This window comes from Callospermophilus lateralis, chromosome 12 (assembly GCF_048772815.1).
Source record: "Callospermophilus lateralis isolate mCalLat2 chromosome 12, mCalLat2.hap1, whole genome shotgun sequence".
Taxonomy (NCBI): Eukaryota; Metazoa; Chordata; class Mammalia; order Rodentia; family Sciuridae; genus Callospermophilus; species Callospermophilus lateralis.
Window position 1 is genome coordinate 79,526,727 of NC_135316.1, and position 21,971 is coordinate 79,548,697.

Genomic DNA, 21,971 nt, shown 5'->3' on the forward strand with positions numbered 1-21,971 from the left:
ATTTTTTAAAAATGTTTTTTTAGTTGTAAATGGACCTTTATTTTACACACACACACACACACACATTTATATATATATATATATGTGTGTATATATACACACACATACACACACATAGCTGAGAAATGAACCCAGTGCCTCACAGACATGCTAGACATGCTAGCACTCTATCAGTGAGCTACAACCCCAGCCCCTCTGAGACATTTTTTTTTTCCAAATGGTTTCTATATGTGGTTGATTGAATCTGTGGAAGTAGAATTTGGGGATGAGAGCCAGCTGTGTAAGAAACTATTCTCTCTGTGTCTTATATAGAAAGTGTTCCCAGAGTGAGAATGTAGATCTCAGGATTCATATAATACCAGATATTCTCCACAAGGCTGTAACATTCTACATTTCTCTAACTTTTAGCTTTAAGAGTTTTCCCCAACCCCGGCCTATACAACTAATCTTTTCTAAAATGGTATTGCTTTTTGTTTTTTAACATTTAAATAATTACTCCATCTCAAATGTACTATCATGCAGTGAGAGAGACCTAATTTTGTTTGTGTGGAAAATTGTCTCAGTGCCATTTAACAAATCAGCTACATTTCCAATTGAATAGCTATTCAACTTTTTTTTTTCATAGATAATCAAAAGAAGAATTGTTATTCTGATCAAAATTCTATTCAGGTGACTCATATTTCTTGCTGTTTTTGAATCTTACACTTTTCATATTTTTTAACCATTTTTGGATATAGTCTTCCATATTAATATATAAATTAATTATATTACATTCTCAATAAAAATGAATAAGATATTTCAATTAATGATATTAAATTAACATATCTTTTAAGAAAATTGACATAATTATGATATTTAATCTTCCTGTCCATAAACATAACATTTTCCTCATTTCTGGATTTTATTTTATGCCCAGGAGAGGGCTTTAGTTTTTCTTCTAGTAGGTTTTATTTTTTCTATCATTACAAACAATGATGGTATATACAGTTTCTCTTTTAATATCCATATTTATTCATAACTATTATAAACTGTCGTAGTTAATAATAATCACTTTTTAAAACTGTATATGCAATTATTTTCACTTACAACTTGTTAACGAAGAGAAAGATATGGATTTTTTGTATACATGTTTTATTATACCTTAATAATACTTCTAATGTAGATTCTTCTTGCTTTTCAAATGTTTTAACTATGTAATCTGTTAAACAGAAACAGGTTTTTCTTAATTCATTTTTAGTGTTTTTATTAATGCATTTTAGTTATACATAATAGTGTGTTTCATTTTGACATAATCATACATGCATGGATTATAATTTGCTCCACTTCTTCCAATTTTCCTCCCTTCCTTCCTCCCTGGTTTCCCCTCTTCTACTTTTCTGATCTTCTATTTATTTATACTTTTCTTTTCATTGGTGCTTTATAGATGAAGGTGAAATTCACTGTGGCATATTCATATATGTAGTAGCATAATTTGGTCAATTCCATTCCACAATCCCGAGCTTTTCCAATCACTCCTCAATCCACCTATAATCTACTTTATATTTCTATGGTATCACCCATTCCCCCTTTTCACCTTATTTTGTTCTGGCTTCTACTTTTTAGAGGGAACATTCAATGCTTGACTTTCTGAGTCTTATTTATTTCATTTCACATGATGTTCCCCAGTTATATACATTTATCATCAAATGACATGATTTCATTTTTCTTTATGGCTGAGTAAAACTCCATTGTGTATATATGCCATATTTTCTTTATCCATCAACCATCTGTTGATGGTCCCTGGAACTGGTTCCATAGCTTGGCTATAACTTGTTCCATAACTTGTAAATGGCAGTGCTATCAAAATTGATGTACTATATCACTATAGTATGCTAATTTTACTTCTTTAGGTTAAATACCAAGGAGTGGGATAGCTGGGTCATATAGTGGCTCCATTCCTAGTCTTTTGAGGAATTTCATACTGCTTTCCAAAGTGGTTGTACCCAAAATGTATGTAGCTTTTCCTCAACATCCTTGCCAGTATTTATTACTTGTATTCTTGATGATTGCCATTCTAACTAGAATGAGATGAAATCTCAGTCTAGTTTTGACTTACATTTCCCTGATTGGTAGAGATGATGAACATTTTTCATATATTTATTGGCCATTTGTATTTCTTCTTTTGAGACGAGTTTGATTAGTTCTTTTGCCCATTTATTGATAGGGTTGTTTGGGTTTTTTTGGTGTTAAATGTTTTGAGTTATTTATGTATTCTGTATATTAATCCCTTGTCAGGGAGTAACTACAAAAAAATCTTCTATTCTGTAGGTTTTATCTTTGTTCTCTTGTTTCCTTTGCTATTCAGAAGCTTTTAATTTGGTATCATCCCACTTAATGATTTTTGTTTTGATTTCTTGATTTTGTTAAGGAAGTCACTTTCTGCACCAAAATATTGGAGGGTTGAGCCTCTTCTAGCAGTTACAGAATTTCTGTTCTAATTTTTTATGCTTCACTTTGTTTTGACACATGATAATTGTACATATATAGAGGGTAAAGTGAGATTTTTCTGTTCATGCATGTATTGTTTATGATCAAATCAGCATAGCTAGCATATCTACCACCTCAAACTTTTAACATTCCTTTCCATTGAGAGCATTCAAAAGCCTCTCTTTATGTTTTATAATATACACTATAATATTACTAGCTGTCCTCACACCACTGTGCAATAGAACACCAAAAGCTATTCTTCCTAACCAACTTTGCACCTGCTGACCAGTCATATGCATCTCCCATCTCTCTCCCACCTCCACTTTCCCTAGCCTCTGATAAACACTATTCTACTTGTTACTTCTATGACATCAGCCTTTTAGATTCCACAAGTGATGGTATGTGTGAGATTATAAGGCATTTGTCTTTCTTTGCTTGAATTATTTCACTTAACATTGTGTCTTCCAAGTTGCTGCAAAGAACAGATTTTTTTTTTTTTTTTTTTTTTTTTTTTTTTTTTTTTGTGGTGCTAGAGATTGAACCCAGGGCCTAGTGCATGGAAGGCAAGAAGCCTACCAACTGAGCTATATCCCCAGCCCAAAAACAGGATTTCATCCTTTTCTTCTAGCTGAAGTTTTCTTAAAATTTTTAATATTAATGGGAAATGTTTTCACTCTTTATTATGAGTTTTGCTATTGGTTTTTAGTAAATAATCCTTATAATATTTAGGAAAAGTGGTGGATTTCATTAAATACCTTTTCATATACAATAATATCACATTTAAAATATATGTTGTAATGCATTATTGTTAAGAATATCATAAAAATGAAAGGAAAGTGCATTTCTGAAGTAAACACTAAAAGTGTGTTCACTTTCAATGCTGTGGTTTATTCTTTTCAGATTTCAAAAATATTAGCAAGTAATGGTCCTCATTCTAGAGAATTTTAACATAAATGTCATTTTGTTTTTGATCCTTTTTATTTAGAAGAAAATTTCTTTATTAGTGTCCAGATTTTAGTTACTTACTGGCTCATCAAGAATCGAAAAATAAAGGAGACACAACTGATATAATTATAAAATAATATAGAAATTATAAACCAATGATATCTATTATTACACTAGTGTAAATAAGCCTATTGTCTCAAATTGAGAGAAAGGCCATACATCCACTGAAAAATTTTGTTGTACATAAGAGATTCAGTAAATTTGAATGATATTTTCTTTCCTTATTCTCCAACCTTGCACCCTACCCACAAATTCCTAGATTTAAGTGAAATCGTTTAAAACTGAATTTGAAAATATTGTTAGATATTATTTTTTCAACATGCTCTTCTGCTTCCAGTATCCTTACTTATTGAACATTCCAGTCATCTCTGGACATTGCAAGATTTATTGCTTGATATTATTTCTCCCTTTTTCTCCATCTATCTAGAAGTCTTCACATACATTTGGTTATAATACCTTCTGGGATATTTGCTCCTATAGAATATGTAGGGGGTATACCTTCTGAATTATACCTGTTCTAAATTCTAGCAGAGCCAGGGGTGTCTTGTAAAACATCTTAATAGGAAGATAATAAGTTGGCTGAATGTAGAATTCTTGAGTCCCATTCTTTTACTGACAGTTGCAATAACATGGTCTTGCAGAATTTTTTATTTATTCTTTTTTAGATATACATGACACTGGAGTGTATTTTGACATACTATATATACATGAAGTATAACTTCCCATTTTTGTAGTTGTACATGATATGGAGTTTCAATGGTCATGTATTCATATATGAACATAGGAAAGTTATGGAGACAGATACAATGTTTGATGTCGGTTCCATTTCTGTTTTTACTCATTCTGTATCTCTGATGACTTAAGTATATTATTATTGCTTTTGTACCTTGAAAGTTTGGGATTTCATCAGGATGTGTCTAATTGTATGTCATTGATTTCATTATTTTAATCAAAAACCTGGTGAAATCTCTACAGACCCATTATTGTTTTAGAATTGAAATTTCTTTTTTATGCCTAAATATTTCCTTTTGTCTATTTGCTCTTCATTTCTCCTTAAAATTATTTTATTTACATGATAAGCCTTCTGGATCTTTGCCTGAATGAAGTAAACCTGTTTAGGGGGTTCCCTTGATATTCTAGAATATTTGTAATCATAGAATATTCTCTTTCAGCAAAGAGAAACACATTATTTTTAAAAATTCAAATGTAAAGCTTTCTTTTCTTTCTAGAGAATCTTTGTAATTTTCTACTCGCTGCTCTTAAAAATCAGCTATCTTGAGCTGAGGCTGTGGTTCAGCGGTAGAGCACTTGCCTCGCATCTGTGAGACACTGGGTTCCATCCTCAGCACCACATAAAAATAAATCAACAAAATAAAGGCATTATGTCTATCTACAACTAAAAAAATATTTTTAAAAAATCAGCTGTCTGGGTTAGTGCTTTCTAGTTAAAAACCCCACTTGAGTCTTCTAATTGCAATTTAATAAGACTTGAAGAGCTTTTTTAGAGATGTGAGACATAAATACCAAACATATATATGAAATAGGATAAGAAGTAGTACATATCTATTTTTACTAACTTCTAAATAAAATATATAATTCATTTCCATTACGAATATAGGCCCAAAGCTTCACTTTAATGACAGTGCATATACCTTAGTCAGTAGTAGAAATCATAAGTATTTTCTTATCACTGATATATTTATTATATGTTAGTCATACTTCAAAATTAGTCTAATTTCCTTCCACTAAGGTTTTATTGAACACATTAATAGATAAATATATTTGTTACTACATCATATGTGTTTTTTAAATATGTGTTTTTTAAATAAATATGTGTTTTTTAAATAAAAAATATGCATTTTGCTTAGAAATAGTATTCTTTCTGAATTAGGGTCCAAGAGCTACCTCAGATTTCAAAAGGAGTGCACAACACACAAATATTTAAGAACCCTGGAATGAGAGCGGTATGTATGGAATGGTGGCCAATTCCTTTTAAACTGCTTTTTATTTTATTTTCTGGATCAAGGTTTCACAGGTGTCAGATCAAACTCTGAGCAAATTTAAGGTTGCAGCCACTCAGAAATAGCAGAAAACACAAGAATCTTTGCTGTTTCAGACCAATTGTGACCATACTGGTAGATCCTTAACCCTGCTGATATTAGGGAATTTCTTTTATTCATAAAAGTTTCTTTTATTTATTTCATTCTGTTTTGTCTTTTTTAAAAATTTTATTTTTTAGCTGTAGTTGAACACAATACCTTCATTTTACTTAGTTATTTTTATGTGGCGTTGAGGAAAGAACCCAGCGCTTCACACGTGCTGGGCAAGCGCTCTACTGCTGAGCCACAAGCCCAGCCCCTATTTTATCTTTTGAAACAGATATTTAGTCCTAAAATAATACAGTTGTTTGTTTAAATAATATTGTAAACTAATTTATTCATCTGTCCATTCTTTTATTTATCCATTCATTTACTGATTTATTAATTCATATAGTAGATACTCATTTTTTGTGCAAGAAGTTCATGTTTCAATGTCTATATTTGTGTGTGTATGAATTTCTAATATTCTAAATAACTGCTGTTAAATGAATTTAAAATACATTTTTTTAGTTGAAACAGTCTTATGTAGGTTTGAATTAGGCAAACATCTGCATCTATGAGAGATAAATTTGATATTTACAATTCTGAGGGTTTACAACTGTGCTCTTGATACATCAGTTAAAAAAAATTAAAGCTAAAAGCAAAATGAAACTCAGAATTCAATAAAATTTTACTGAGTACTTGAAAAACTACATATTTAACATAGTTTCCATTATTGTGCTATCAGCTGGAATATAAAAACGGTATTTGACTCATAAAACATTCATGTTAGAAGGGATATTATTTTGCATATAATAAAAGATTTTAAGAATCTTTCAGGGCTGGGGATGTGGCTCAAGCGGTAGCGTACTCTCCTGGCATTGGGTTCGATTCTCAGCATCACATAAAAAATAAAATAAAGATGTTGTGTCCACTGAAAAATAAAAAATAAATATTAAAAATAATTCTCTCTCTGTCTCTTTCTCTCTCTTAAAAAAAAAAGAGTCTTTCACATGTAATACAGCTAATAATGAAAAGAGTCAGGTTAGAATATGGATTATTTTTCTTAACACCTTAAATACACCATATGATATTATGGAAATAAATTTATTTTTATATACAACATATTTTGATAAATACTGAATTTAAGAAAATGAATACCTTCAAATTGGATAAATGTCACTTTGGGACAAATTTTGCTTCTAAAATTTTATTCTTCAGTTTGAATAGTTCAAACATGTATATTGTAACCAAAAAAACTACCATTTTTTGTAAAATATCATATTGTAAAATATGTAATTCAGATTGGTACTGAGTTACTTCTAGGTGAAACATTTAGATAACTTCTGAGAGTAACAATCAGTTCATGAGTTAATATATTCTTCATGTATTTCAATAATTTTAATACTATGTGACATTACAATGATTCAGGTAGTAATGTAACTAAACTATGGCAAAGTTGAGAAATGTTAAATAAATGTTCATTCAATAAAAACAGAGGCAAGTATCAGATTTCAGGATTCTTTTTAATTTTTTCTTATTTTGTAGATAACTGAATGGAATATGTAATTCAATAACTAGAATTTTTTAAAAAAATTGTTGAGACGTATTGTTTGTTTATTAGTAGTGTATGTAGTTTTATACATGTGTGTTTGCCTGGGTATAATTCTTCTATATCTATAGATTCTATTTTAGCTAAAGTAAGTAAGCATAATGTGATTTTCACCTACAAAGTTATGCTCCTGATAATCTCATCTGTCATTCATTATGCCAAATGGAAAATTTGAAATTTTGAAAATTAAAAAAAAAAAGATGTGTTTTTGTCAAAACAATTTTTTGGTAATAGTTCTCAGCACCAACCATGACTTATTTATTTTAAATGTTATAAAAATTCTCTTAATGTGTAGCAATAGAGAAACAAAAGGAAAGAGAAAGAGTTTCTTATTGAAGATGCTAAACAAAGCACAGGATAGGGAATGAGGGAGAGTAGACCGGTTTGAAAATGAAGCATGAGAAAAGGGCAAAAAGCAGTTTTCCAGATTTCCCAAATGATTTTGAGATTAAATACCTTATGCTTTAAGACATCTTTAAATTCCTGAGCTTTTAGTACGTAGGAAAGTTGATAACCTTCTTATAAATGTCTCCACTGCAGTTGTCTCTGAGTCTCTGTGTTTTGCTGTCAGCTCCATTCCTCCAGTACTGCCCATTACCCATGGCTGAAGGTAGTTTAAGAAGGCAGTAAAACCTTCCCTAGGACAGCAGTAAACCTTCAGCAGAATGTCAGTAAAAAGTGCCAATGTCAGTAAACTGTATCACATAAATATATACAATTATCACCTGTTAATAAGACTTTTAAAAGCTTTAAGGATATGGGCTAGGCATGGTGGTGCACTCCTGTAATCCCAGAGGCTTGGAAACCTGAGGATCATTAAGCTCAAGGTCAGCCTCAGGAATTTAGCAAGGCTGTAAGCAATTTAGGGAGACCTTGTCTCAAAATAAAAAATAGAAAAAGTTGGAGAAGTGGTTCAGTGGTTCAGCACCCCTGGGTTCCATCCCCAGTACCAAAAAAAAAAAAAAAAAAAGATTAAAGGAGATGGAATGCTGTCTACCCTTTTTCACCATTATTATATCATACATACCCATTGTATGAATGTACTGAATCATCACACTGTGAACCCCTCTTTTTTTTATAGTGCTCAAGATTGAACTCAGAACCTCATGTCTACAAGGTTAATCAGAGGGCAATCACAGTTTTTTCTTTTCCATTGCTTTAATTCTTGTTCAAAATATAATAGTTACCAGGCTTCTTTTCCTGTTTATAACCAATCTCATATTTAATTTATCCTTCAAAATATGCTAGATAAAGTAACATTAAAATTGTATTATTCATATGTTAATATTTATGCATTTTCCTGAATGTATATTATATTTAATAACAAATATAAAATTAATAATAACAAATATAAAATTAATAGTTAAAGCAATGAATCAATATGTTTTCTAAATTAAAGAATGAATCAAAATTCAGTGATAAAAAGGAGAAAAGGCACATTTTATATGCAGAAGAATGGAAGGTACATTTTGTGTTGCTATAACAAAATACCTGAGGATGGATATGTGTAAAAAAATCACCTATGGACCAATAGATTATATTTATGGACCAATAAATTATATTTATATATAAAATAATAAAATATATTTGGCTCACAGTTCTGGGTGAGAGAAGTTTAAAATTATGACTCTAGCATCTACTCTGGAGTGCATTAGGCTGCATCAAACTCATGGAGGAAAAGTGGAAGGGGAAATAGCCCCATGCAGAAAGTGCACATGTGAGTGAGGCAGAGGGGACATTGACTTGCTTTCTAACAGTCCAATTTCATGATACCAGTTCAACCCTGCAAGGCATAGCTCACTCTCATGAGACCTTGTCTACTCTCAAGAAAACTAACCTAGTCTTTTGAGAGAAACATTAATTCACTCCAGAATGTTGTGCACTTGTGACCTAATTACCTTCCACTAAGCCCTAACTCCTACAGGTCCCACTACCTCAAGACAGCCTGACCAAGCCTCCAGTACAAGACCCTTTGAGGGACAAATCATAGGTAAAACATAGCAGTGAGGATTGCAGAAGGGGTGGCCTGGTAAGGATACTCTGAATTTTTAGACACAGTGCAATGACTGAGTGCTTTTATACTGCTATTACTGTCTTAATGGAGTGGAGAGGAACCAAGCCTATCTTCTGGGACATGGATAAACACTAATGTTTGCCAACTCCTGCACCACAGTCCCAGCAGAGCCTCAGGTGGAGTAGAGATAAAGCTGACTGTTCCCAATGTCCTGTCATCTCTGTCCTGCTGAATTCTGGTTAATTAGTGCTAAAGACAACATACAATATTGAATTTAGACCACATTTCTAAAATAATTAAAATTATATAACATAAAAAATAATCACCTATGGGCCAATAAATTATATTTATGCTATGGACCTATAAAATAATTCCATTCAAAAATTATCTTCAAAACTGAAGTTCCATATAAAAGATACAATTCAAGGTAGTCACATCTTTCAAAAAAATAAAACTCACCATGATTTATGGAGTATTAAAACTCACAAACAAAATTCTTGATATATTCTCATATATTTAAACCATTATGTAGCTGTGTCTCTAATACTATGACACTGACACATTTCTGAAAAATGCGTTTTTCAAGATGGTCATATTATGCCTATTTTCTTCATAGAATTTCCTGCAATATACTGCAAAGCTGAATTTCATGGTTAATAAATTTCAAATTGTTGACAGCATAAAAAAGTACAAACCTAGAATGAAATTGTACTGAAACTTGAATACTCCTTTTAATTATATCTGTCATTTAAATATGTATCTATCATAGAAACTAACTGAAATTGTTTTGTTTTCCCTAAATGTCTCCTATAAAAAACACATAATGTTTATTTAATTGAAAATTACCTGTAGTTTGATTTTGATTAATGTAATCTTTCTCTTTATAATGAATGCATAATTAAATTTCAATTCATATTATCTTTAAAATGAACGATAAATACTTAATAAGGCGTAAGTATGTACTGATCCCACACATAAATGCAAAATTCTATCTCAACAGGCATTCTCATTCCTCTACTACTAAACATTTTTAAAATAGGTTTTTACTATCATCACTGTCAATTGATTACATATATCTTTAAATAACTTTTAAAAGATTACTTCATCCCTTCAATCTTTATGTAGTGTTTCTTATAAAACAAATGGATATTTTAAATGGCGAGGTGAATTAAAAACATTTTTAATTACATGTAAAAATTTCACCTCTACTTAAAAGTGGTGTAATTGAAGCTGCAATATGAATGTCATTTTTCTGGGCATGGTTGTTGTTCTGTTAATCTCTCTGTGCTCTCCTTCATATTTCATATGTTTTAATGTGACACGTGTCTTTGTTGTTTCTGCCGCACTGAACTTGTTTTATGTAGCCTTTATTTTCATGGATGACTCTGTAACTGTGCCAGCAAGAATAAATATTAAACCTAAAATACTACAGCAAGAATACAGTGCGATATACACAGTTTTGCCTGTCAGAAAGGTGGACCTGGGCTCAAATCACATGTCTTTACTTACTTCCCAAGGAACACTATCTATAAAACATGAATAATGAAAGGTGAGGGTTAATGTACCCAAAAGATTCTTAGTAAACAATGGATGTTATTATATTCATCATCACCATCCTTAGAATAAAACCAAAGGGCAACCATACATAAACATTTTAGTGACCTGATACAGTGAGAATTTATCTCCAGGTAGCTGGGCTAGTGACCTATGCTGGGTTCACAAAATCTGGCTACATCAATAACTGAGAAAACTGCGAAGAAAGCACATAAGCACACAGAAATACCTTTTCAAATTCCAGGACAGTTCTCAACCTTAGGAGTCCATTGGAAAGAGAGCGCTTGCAACTGGATTTTTTATTTTTATAGAAGGGGCACAAAGGGAGGTTTGATGGAATGTTCTTTAAAAATAAGGCAAAGGGTCAGGTTTCAGGGGGTTGAGTCTAGCTTCCTGATGTCTTATGGTCAGTAGATTGATTGACATTTTGGCAAGTCACACCCATCTCAGGTGCTGTGTGGGATCAAAGGCAGAGCGAGAGGAAAGTGCCCACTTGTGTTGCACACCCAAAGAGCATGCAGCATCAGGCCAGTCCTCCCATATGCTCAAATGCTCATACCTCACACACAGCCCAGGGCTGGCCCGCAACAAGAATTCACATTGGTGACCAATTCTTTGTTTGTTCATAACCAATGAAACAGTAATGTTATCAATGGAGATTTCTCATCTGGAAATCATGCCCCAAAGAGAAAGATGTAAAGACACAGCCTGAGGCTAGCCTGCTTATTTCTGCCCAGCCACCCTTAATCACCAGCAGAGATGAAAACAGTAAAAAAAAAAAAAAAAAAGAATGAAGAAAATTGCACTGAGAAATTACAAGAGGAACATCTTGTTTTAAACCATTTGTTTTTTTCAGGATATTTCTTGATTATTCAAGAAATTAACCTCTCCAGTAAAGAAAAGCAAAGCAAATAAGTTGGGAATAAGAAAGTCTTCCATCAAGTAAAAAGTTTCCATAGCCACCAACATTAAGCTTTCAAGAAAGGTCAGAATTCACATTATAGAAAGAATGAAAAAATGATGTGCCCTTATATTGGAAAGTTATTTTTTCTTCTACTTCTTTCTTGTCTTTTTTTGGAGGGGAAAAAAAAAAGACATATCTCTCCTGCAAAAACTCAGCAGAAGATTTATGAGCCTTGTTCAACCTTGTTCCTGTATGCCGTTTGAAATTCACAAGCTTGAACAAATGAATAAATATTCATTATTTCTGCTTCTTTCTTTTTCCAGGTGCCTCCCATACTTCTTGATAAGCAGTTCTCTGAATTCACTCCGGACATTACACCCATCATTTTGGCAGCCCATACAAATAATTATGAGATAATAAAACTTTTGGTCCAGAAAGGTGTTTCGGTGCCCCGACCCCATGAGGTCCGCTGTAACTGTGTTGAATGTGTCTCCAGTTCAGACGTGGACAGCCTCCGTCACTCACGTTCCAGACTCAACATCTACAAGGCCTTGGCCAGCCCCTCTCTTATTGCACTGTCAAGCGAAGATCCTTTCCTCACAGCCTTTCAGTTAAGCTGGGAGCTTCAGGAACTGAGCAAGGTGGAAAATGAATTCAAGTCCGAGTATGAGGAGCTGTCAAGACAGTGCAAGCAATTTGCTAAGGACCTCCTGGATCAGACAAGAAGTTCCAGAGAACTGGAAATCATTCTTAATTACCGAGATGACAATAGTCTGATTGAAGAACAAAGTGGAAATGATCTTGCAAGACTAAAATTGGCCATTAAGTACCGTCAGAAAGAGGTGAGTATTGCCACTCTATCAAAGTGCCATAGAGTCTGTTCTCAGTGAAGCAAACTTATATTCATGGTTTAATTTTAAGTATTACACTATTTTTTTCTATTCACCTGTAAGTGGATCACATCTACTGTTTGCCAGACTAATAATTATATTCACATTGAAGTGTGGTAATAAGTGGTTTAATAAACGGTAATGATTTGGGGTATCTGTGTTAAAATATACACACTTACTTGTAATAAAATGAAAAGCTGATGAATTTCAGAATCTCCAGATTGCGTGAGTTCTCGCTGGACCACTTATAATTTTACAGGGTCACATATACAGCTCTTTGAGTTTTTCTCGCTTAATGGACTTAATATTCATAGTATTTCATATATATAGATCTACCTGAAATTTTTTCCTCTCGGGTCCATGGGAACTGTAAGATGTGTAGATTGTGTGAAGACTCTAGAAAATTTTGAGATATTAATAAAATACATTATTAGAAGTTATTCAAGGAAAAGCCTTTAATCCAACATTAGATGAAACAACGGAAACACCTGTCATTTCTTAGATGATTGATTTGTCAGGAATAAGAAGTTAAAAACCTGGTGAAACATTACAAATTTTCCCATGAAATTTACATAAATTTGAAATATTTAACAAAGGAACCTCAAACCTGTTACGTTTTCCAACCAGCATTATTGCTTTATGTTTCCACCACAATTTGTGTGTGAATTCTCAAAGACTGTTTATTTTTATCTTCAAAAAATATTGAGTCTTTATTCATTCTTGAATGACAGTAATATCTGTTTCAAAACAATAACCAGGAAAAAAAAAACCTGTATAAGATGAAAAGAGAGAAAGAAAAGAAAGAGACTCCTGTTTAAAAATGTACTCAATTGCTTTTGAACTTGGACTTGATTATTTAATGTTATTCCTGCCTGCTTTGTCTATTACTCCTCACTAAATACTTGAGGGTCAGGAAAACTTAATTTGCTTCCTTGAGTTCTTCTTATAGTTCTTTGACTCTCTGAGCTAATCCAGCTGTGATGGGAGCCTGAAAACAGTTGAAATGAATATTCCCTGAACAATGAAGGCAGCAGATTCTTTTGTGTCCATTGCTTCTTGACTCCCAAATCAGAAATGTTAATTTGAGTCCCTGCCAACAGTCTTTTCTTAGGCTCTTGTGTTTAGGACTCAAGGACTCAATATTCTAAAGGAACTGAATAGCTTTTATATGGTATTGTAAGACAAACTGATGAACTGTCACAGGATTAAAGACTTTGAAAGTACTAAATGTGAAAGTGAAAAATCATTAACGGTTGATAGCTGAAGATACTGTGTTGATGGGGCCCCAGAATTTATCCAGATCTTCTTCAAGATCTATTATTAACTATTATGATGTTCTTCCTTTCATTTTCATCGGAAAAGGAGGCTTAGGGATTAAAATGATTATTTAAAAGACCCCTTATTATATGTGGGTTCCGTGTTGACATTATCCTGTCCATAGTAAGCAGAGTGAAATTCCCAGGATGTTCTATCCACAAAGAACCTGGCAGTGGTCAGCTATGATTTCCCTGTTGTACCTCTGGTAGCTCCACAGTGCTTGAGTTCAGCTTTATTTTTTTGCATACACTCATGTTTGTCCTCCCATCATAGCTGACTTAACCTTGTCTTTGGAAACTGTAATTTTAGTGAAGGCCCAAGACAAAATAGTCATAAACTCCAATGCCATCTGTGGCATTTAATTAATTTAAGCTGCCCCCCAAAAAAGATATCCCAGATAGAAGTTTTAATATGAATATCTTGAGTGTTCATTTCTGTTTACATACCTACAAACTATTTTCATGCACTCTATTCATTTATGCATTTCTTCATTAACTCTTTTTACCGTATATTTCACAGAACACATTCTAGGCAGTGCATGGGGCCCTTGATACTGCACTGTGACATGTTCCTGCTCGTATAGCATTTATAGACTATTTGGAGAGACAAAGGCCGAATATATATTATTCTCTGTTTTGTTTCCAATCCATTAAAAATGTTCATTCCTATTTAACATTTTCTTCATTGGCTCAAATTCTTCTCTATACTTCATGAATATACGAATTAACTTGACTTCAAAGACTGTTGAACAAAAAGTCACAAATTGAATCCCTAGTTAGGTATGTCAAGAGCAAAGCAAAAGAATGTATTTGATCATTTCTAACAGTTCTTTTAAGATGTTTGTATCTTTTTTACTAATATGAAGCTGTGATTTTGGAGAGTGATAGAACCTAATAATACAACAAGATAAAAGACAGCTAACAACATATAACATGTAACAAGAAAATAAGCATTAGTAGTATCTTTTAAAAGAATCATTTTATAAACACATTATACTTGTATTTTTATCTTTCATCTTTTGAGGGTTCAATGAAGAATTTTTTTAAAAAAAATTCTTATAATTTTGTTGTGTTCTTCATTCAGTATCAAAGCACATATTACCCTTGAGCTGACAGTTTTCCCAAAGCAAAGTAACACTGTCTGGTGGATAGCAGTATAAAAAGATCAGGAATCCGATTCTACTTTCATATATATTCTTTGATATCATGTTATATTTTATAAAATATTTTTCTAAATTATTCAAAAAGTATTGATTTTAAACCATTTGATGTAAGATTTTTTATTTTTTTTAGTGAGATAATGTGTCTTAAATAAAACTTCAGCCTAGATGTCTTGTCTTATACCTTTTTACTGCAAGTTTTCCTCGGTTTGGTCTAAACAAGCTTGAGGTCTGCCTTTGGTCCATGCTCTGCAGTGCCTCCTCACTAACCTCCACATTGGCCAAGTCCTGCCCAGTCTTTAAAGCTCCTCTCACATCCCACCTCACCCAGAGAGCATTCGGTGAGGCAAACCCTACCACACACTCCCTGAGATAAAGTCCTACTTGCACACACTGCACTTCTTTTTTTAGTTTGTTCTTTTTAATTATACATGTCAGTAGATTATAATTTGACATACTTATTATACAAACATGGAGTACATCTTATTCTATTTAGGATCCCAGTCTTGTGGTTGTACATGATGTAGAGATTCACTGTGGTGGATTCACATATGTACATAGGAAAGTTGTGTCAGAATCATTCCACTGTCTTTTCTACCTCTTAGCCCTGCTTCCTGCTTCCTTCCTTCCATTCCTCTTTGTCAAATCTACCAAATTTCTCTTCTCCACCCACCCTTGTTATGTGTTAACATCCCATATCAGAGCAAATATTTAACCTTTGTTGGGTTTTTTTTGTGATTGGCTTATTTTACTTAGCATGATAGTCTCTAGATCCATTCATTTTCAATTGTCATAAAATAATTCTTTCTTATGGCTAAGTAATATTTCAGTAATATTAAATATATGTACAACATTTTATTTATACATTCATCTGTTGAAGGCACCTAGGTTGGTTCCAAAGCTTAGATATTGTGAATTGAGCTGTTATTAACATTGATATGGTTGCATCACTGTAGAATGCTGATTTTTAAGTCCTTTGGGCATATACGGAGGAATGGGATAACTACGTCAAATGGTAGCTCCATTCCAAGTTTTCTGAGGAATTTCCATGCCATTGGTTGCACCAATTTGCAATCCCACCAGCAATGTATGAGTGTACCCTTTTCCCCAAATCCTTGCCAATGTATTCTTGATTGCTGCCATTCTGACTGGAGTGAGATAAATACTCAGTGTAGTTTTAATTTGTCTTTCTATAATTGCTTGATATGTTGAACACTTTTTCATATATTTGTTGACCATTCATATTTCTTCTTCTGTAAAGTGTCTGTTCAGTTCCTTTGCCCATTTATTAGCTGGGTTAGTTGTTTTGCATCTCCTCCTCTAAGCTGTGTCAGGAACACTCCTGTTCACCAGTCACACTAAAGCACCTGTCAGGTAGAAGGTGCTCAATAATGAATACACCCAAATGAAATTGCAAAATATCTCAGTTCTGGAAAGTTCCCTGAGCATTTTCTTTTTAATCTCATTAAGTTTTAGCATTTAGATTAACCTCTTATTAGTAGTCTTTCTATGAACTGAAATGTTAAAACAAGTCATGTTGTCAGGATTTGATTGCAAGATTTGGTCTAGCATTTTTCTAATACCATCCACAAATGAAGATTTGCACTATTTTTACATCACAAATATTTTTGCATTTTAATTTTGTGTAATTTTTGTAAGCAGCAGGTATAAAATGAAGAATCTGCTTATTTTTATTAGTGCTCAGAATAATGATGTCAGAGTTACATTGATCATATTTTGGTAAAACAAACATTCTTATAGCAATTCAAATCAGTATTTTTGAGGGAATGAGTTAACTTCAACTTGGTTTGTTATACTTAAACTACCAAATGAATCTATGCTACATGAACTGTATGTATTTGTTTTGTTTGTGAGGAATCTGAGTTATACAATATAAAATAATATTCAGTGTTACTTCATTAAATATTGGGGCCAGGATATAAATATACTTTTAAATATAAACACTTTTAGTCATTTAAAATTGTGTGTGTGTGTGTGTGTGTGTGTGTGTGTGTAGCAATAATCCTTTTAGTATCACTCTGAAATGGACAGGGAAAGTCTCTTGACCAGGATTGGAAGCCAACAACACCGACATCTTAATGCCATTAATTGAAGTGAGTAGTTTCAAAGGAAGCTGGAGAGCTGGGGACACCCAGAAGCATGCACTCCTGTGCTTAGAACTCTCCTCCTCCTGTGTATTAGGTAAAGGTGAGAGACGTGGCTAAAGACATGATTTAGACAAATAACTCGCCTGTGCTTTCTGGCATGATTTTTGTCAATGCAGAATTTGTGGCAGTTAACATTATTTCCCTTCTGTCATTCCTCATGCCTAATGCTTATTAGGTCACTGAAATGATGCATTCCTTATATTACTTTTAGAGCAAAGATCTTACCTAGTTTCAGTTATATATGGTTGATAAGATTGGGAAATAACTACCCCACAGGCGATGTAGCCAAGATGTTGAATAATAGTGAGAAGAAGTGAAATACATCATTTTGTGTGAAAGCACTTCAATTCACTGTCTTAATAGCTTTCCAGATTCTGATACAATAACTTCTATGTAGTAAACAGCATGCATACATATTTTTAGCTTACTTTTCCCTTTCATAAATATTTGTCATCAGCTCTGCAGCATTAATTTTAAACTTTGGCACTAACACAGATCATGTCTTATAAATTAATAGATTGTTGGAGAAGAAAGCGAGAAATCAACATTTGAACAGTCCCTCTACTCAAACCCTTCCTACTTGTTTATTCAGTGTTGATAAACTAAAAGAGAAAATGAAAGAGTAAATGGGAAGGTATCCCTGTCAATAATGCCTTCCAGAGCATGGTGAACTAATTTGATTCCAACATCCCGTGATCACAGCTCTCTAAAACTCCTTTACACCTCCCAAGATTTAATGTTTGTTGTTTCCTGGGTTATTCAAAAATCCATAATGTTAAATGAAGAAATAAGACTCCTGTCAAAGAAGAGACAAGTGGGGATAAGGTACCACAGCACTAATACTCCTGGGGGTGGTGACATTAGCACAGTCTTAGGTGTTGAGGAGAGCAATTGAATGATTATCATGGAGCACAAAAAAAAAAAAAAAAAAAAAAAGGAAATTGTGTTTTCTTAAAATTGCTTCAAGCTAGACTTTTCTGCATTTCCTAGCTTTCTTTCTGTTATTTAATAAAGTCTGTTCTAATTAGTTCATCATGCCAGAATTGTTTTAAATTCAAATTGCATTTTAAAAACCATAATAATGTTTAATAAACTGCCTGTTCCAATCCACAGTTCATGTTATAGTATGAACTGTGTACTGAAAACAAACCAAAAAATGAAAAATGCCATTTGTTGGTTCTTTATCTACCCAAAACCAACCTTGCTAAGATCTCTTGTTCTTTATATAATTGTAAAGGGAAAGTAACAACTCTATGTACATTTTTTTTTTTAAATTTTAAAACGACCTCAAGGATATACCCCTAACCATCCCCACCCTCCAAAAAAATCCACAGAGCAATCAATGACAAGATTGCTTCCTGGCTGTTGCTGTAGTACCTTGTGTGTGTTGCTAGATGCAGTACATTCTGGGGGGCTGGTCAACAGCCAAGCAAGAGCTTTACGTTGGCTACAAATTACAATAAGTAGCCCTTGTTAGCTATTGGTTTTCTTAGAAACGTTTAGTTTTCTTCTTTTTTACTCTTGCTCAAGTCTGGGGTGTCTAAATTTTATGTTGTGCTAGCAAATTTCACATCAAAATGTAAATCATTTTGAAGAAAGCTATTTCATGATATGTTTTATAATGATTCTTCTATGAGAATCACATACTTCTTATCGAAAGGTAGTGAATAGAGCAATTCTAAGGAGAACAATGAGAAAAAGTAGTTAATATAGTGGTCTCCTCTTTGAGATTTTTCTTCTGAAATACCTTTGAGTCATTTATCTAAGTCAGTACTGACTTTCCTTTGGTTTGGTTTTCTTATTTAACATACACTGTGTCATTTGCATAAGATTTGATATTATTTATCAATTTTTTCTTTTTTGCCTCCTTCATCTTTTAAGCTATTTTGAAAGCATGTGTGTCTCTCAAAACTGCCAAGTTTCCCCATCTCTTTCTATTTATTCATTGCCTTGCCTGAGATTTTCTGTATTGCTTTATGACTGCCCAGATCCAGATTCCCTCCTTTCAACCTAAGGCACATCCTGCTCCCATCTCAGGATTATCAGAGTTTTCACTAGTTTATTTCCTCTGCAAAACAAGGCCCTGAGTCTGGTAGGAAACTATTTAAAAGTGGGGAGAAGATCTGGGAAATGGAATGATAACTCAGCAGGAAGTGGCTGAGGGCTCCTTCCAGGTACATGGGAGGGAAGGACTCATGCATTAATATTTCTCCTGTCAAGTGATAAGGAGCCCAAGAACATAGAGAAAGAAAAGACTTATCCCTAGAACATATATTATAACCATATCTTCTTCCATGTAAGTTTCTGATCAACTAAGGGCATGTTTTATTAGTATCAAGTAACTAATATTTATGTGGTTGAAATGAAATATTGCATTAAAAGTACATGGTCTATGAATTGGATATAATTTTTTCCTCTTCTAAACAAAAATGTACTCTTGAACAAATTTTATGTTTTCTCACCTCTAAAATGGGTTGTCTAGCAAAGATCATAAGTAAGTCCACAGCTTAGCATATTTCCTGGCATATTTGCCAATGAAGAGTAGCTATTTATTATTATTATTATTATTATTATTATTATTATTAATCACTGGATTTTTCTATTACTTCACAGAGCCCTCCAAAATAAAAGACTAAGCACATGCATCATATGCAACTTGTCATAGTAATATATTAAATGATGAAGCGAGGGAAAGTTTGGGTTCATCATTTAATATATTAATATTTGTGATAAATATTAATCTGTGCCTAATGCATTGCATTACCATTTTGAACATCAAAGATTTATCCCTCTTAACTCTATTAGTATAATCAGCATTCTGTCATTATATTAAGATATATATTCTTCCCAAAAAATTTAATGCATAAATTTTATCCCAGGTTCTAAGGTTATCCCATTCCCTAACTCTTTCCACTTACAGTCTTTTGAAAGCAACTTGCATTGTGCGCTTCACACTTGATTTTAACTTGCCCTTTTGATTTGCATTTCTAAATATATTTTTTGCATCGATTATGCATGCCCTTTGAACCTGACTGCTCCAAGTCAGAACCAGGATTCATTATCACATGCAGTACTTACAGAAACGAGGATTTTAATACATGAAACTACACTAAATAATATAAATAATCCTGAGGCCTATAAAAGGGATTACAAGTAACATTCTCCTAGTTTCTCTCCTGCTTTTTTTCAAAGTGCATTCACTGATCAGTTGCTGAGACCCTGAGTTTCTTTGCCCCATGAGTGTGCACACACCTGCTCTTGCTAGGCAAAGTCAACATGATCACAGATTCCCTAATGTTTCACCCTAGCCCCTTCCTAAGGACCAATCATTCAGTGTCTGCCACCTTATAATGGAGAAAGCAATGGCTGTTCAGAACCTGTCATCCTACAGATAGAACTATGACAGGTCATTAGGCGTTTAACACTAGGTTTTTAGAGCTTGGAATTCAATACTCATTGGTTTCTTTACACCTAATTAAATGACATATAACCACTTCCTCCTAATTCTTATCTGAATGTGACTCCTTTTTCTCCTACTAAATTTTGAATTGTGTATGTTCAAACCTTTGAAAAATTGTTATCCTTTTTAACAGCACTGATTAGGAATTGATAACTTTTCTCTTATACAACATAAAATAGCAAATCTTAGGTTGACATTAGCATGGCTTATATTTGATATTGTTTTAAATAAATACAAAAAGGATTAAGTAATTTATTTACAAAGAGATGAGTACATTCTTCTATTTCCCAGACAGAAATGTATAGAAGCAACTCTTTTCAACTAGTTTTATTTGTCACAGACATAAAACAAAAAAACATTCGTCTAATAATAACATCTTTGAAAAATTCCATTGTATTCTGAATACTTCTCTTGGTTCTTAAATGAATTGCTTTTCTGCATAAATTGGTACTTCAGACTCCTTGATGATTGACAAGCAAGGGCTAGCAGCAAGATTAACTGGTTTCCATTATTCGGATAGGATCATTTAGTTTGTCAGTGATAAAGAACCATTTCTTTTGTTTCTTTTGTACAAACATTCACATTTACATTTCAAGGTTATTTTCTCTGTGGTCATTATTTAGTGACCCGTTTTTTTCCTTGTCATTCATCACTACACAAAATTAAAAGCTGCCAGTTTTTGCAGTAATGGACTTCATAACTTATCCCATCCCACATTCCCTGAGAAAGTACAAAATCCAATATGTTGTCTTTTATAAATTTATGAACTGGAAACATTATATTCTCAAGAAACTTTTGGTGGTTTTGAAATAGAAACACCCACTATTCATATGTATAAGTTATACATATGAAAGAAAACTTATCACTCATCCTCATTTTCTTTTCATCATATTAGATCAACTTTTTCTAAATAGAGGTCAGTTGACTTATGTTTGAATTCTTAGAAACAGAAACCTTCAGAACTCTGTAGAGGTGATAATACTTGTGCTATAATTTGGTGATTAGCAGTTCTAAAATTGAGTTCTGAAGCTTTGTGTTTAGAGATGGCTTCCAGGTAGTGTAGAACCAGAGAAACAATCACACAGGATTATGTCTTTATTCTTTGTTCACACTCTTTTCCCCTTTAGTATTAAGGAGCTTCTGTGGCATGCCCTCAACAGCAACAGAAAGAGTCAGCTATGGCCTTTCTCTGTCTGTGCCTTGACCTGTTCATTGGCAGCTCCCTGTGGGCTTAGAAAAGCCTGCTTTTCTTTTTCTACCTCACCAATTCAGTGTTAAATTATGCACATTCTACTGCTGTCACTCCCCACAGCATTGTCTAAGCACAGGGATTTTCCCAGGCAC

The 21,971-nt window shown here is 33.1% G+C and overlaps 1 protein-coding gene across 1 annotated transcript in view; it reads left to right on the forward strand.

Moving 5' to 3' along the window:
• The window catches only part of Trpc4 (transient receptor potential cation channel subfamily C member 4), a 148,448-nt gene that overhangs the window by 44,729 nt on the left and 81,748 nt on the right, over window positions 1–21,971 (forward strand). The window contains exon 3 of the mRNA XM_076872302.1: window positions 11,957–12,475. Within this exon, the coding sequence (XP_076728417.1) occupies window positions 11,957–12,475 (519 nt within the window). The remainder of the gene's footprint in view (window positions 1–11,956; window positions 12,476–21,971) is intronic.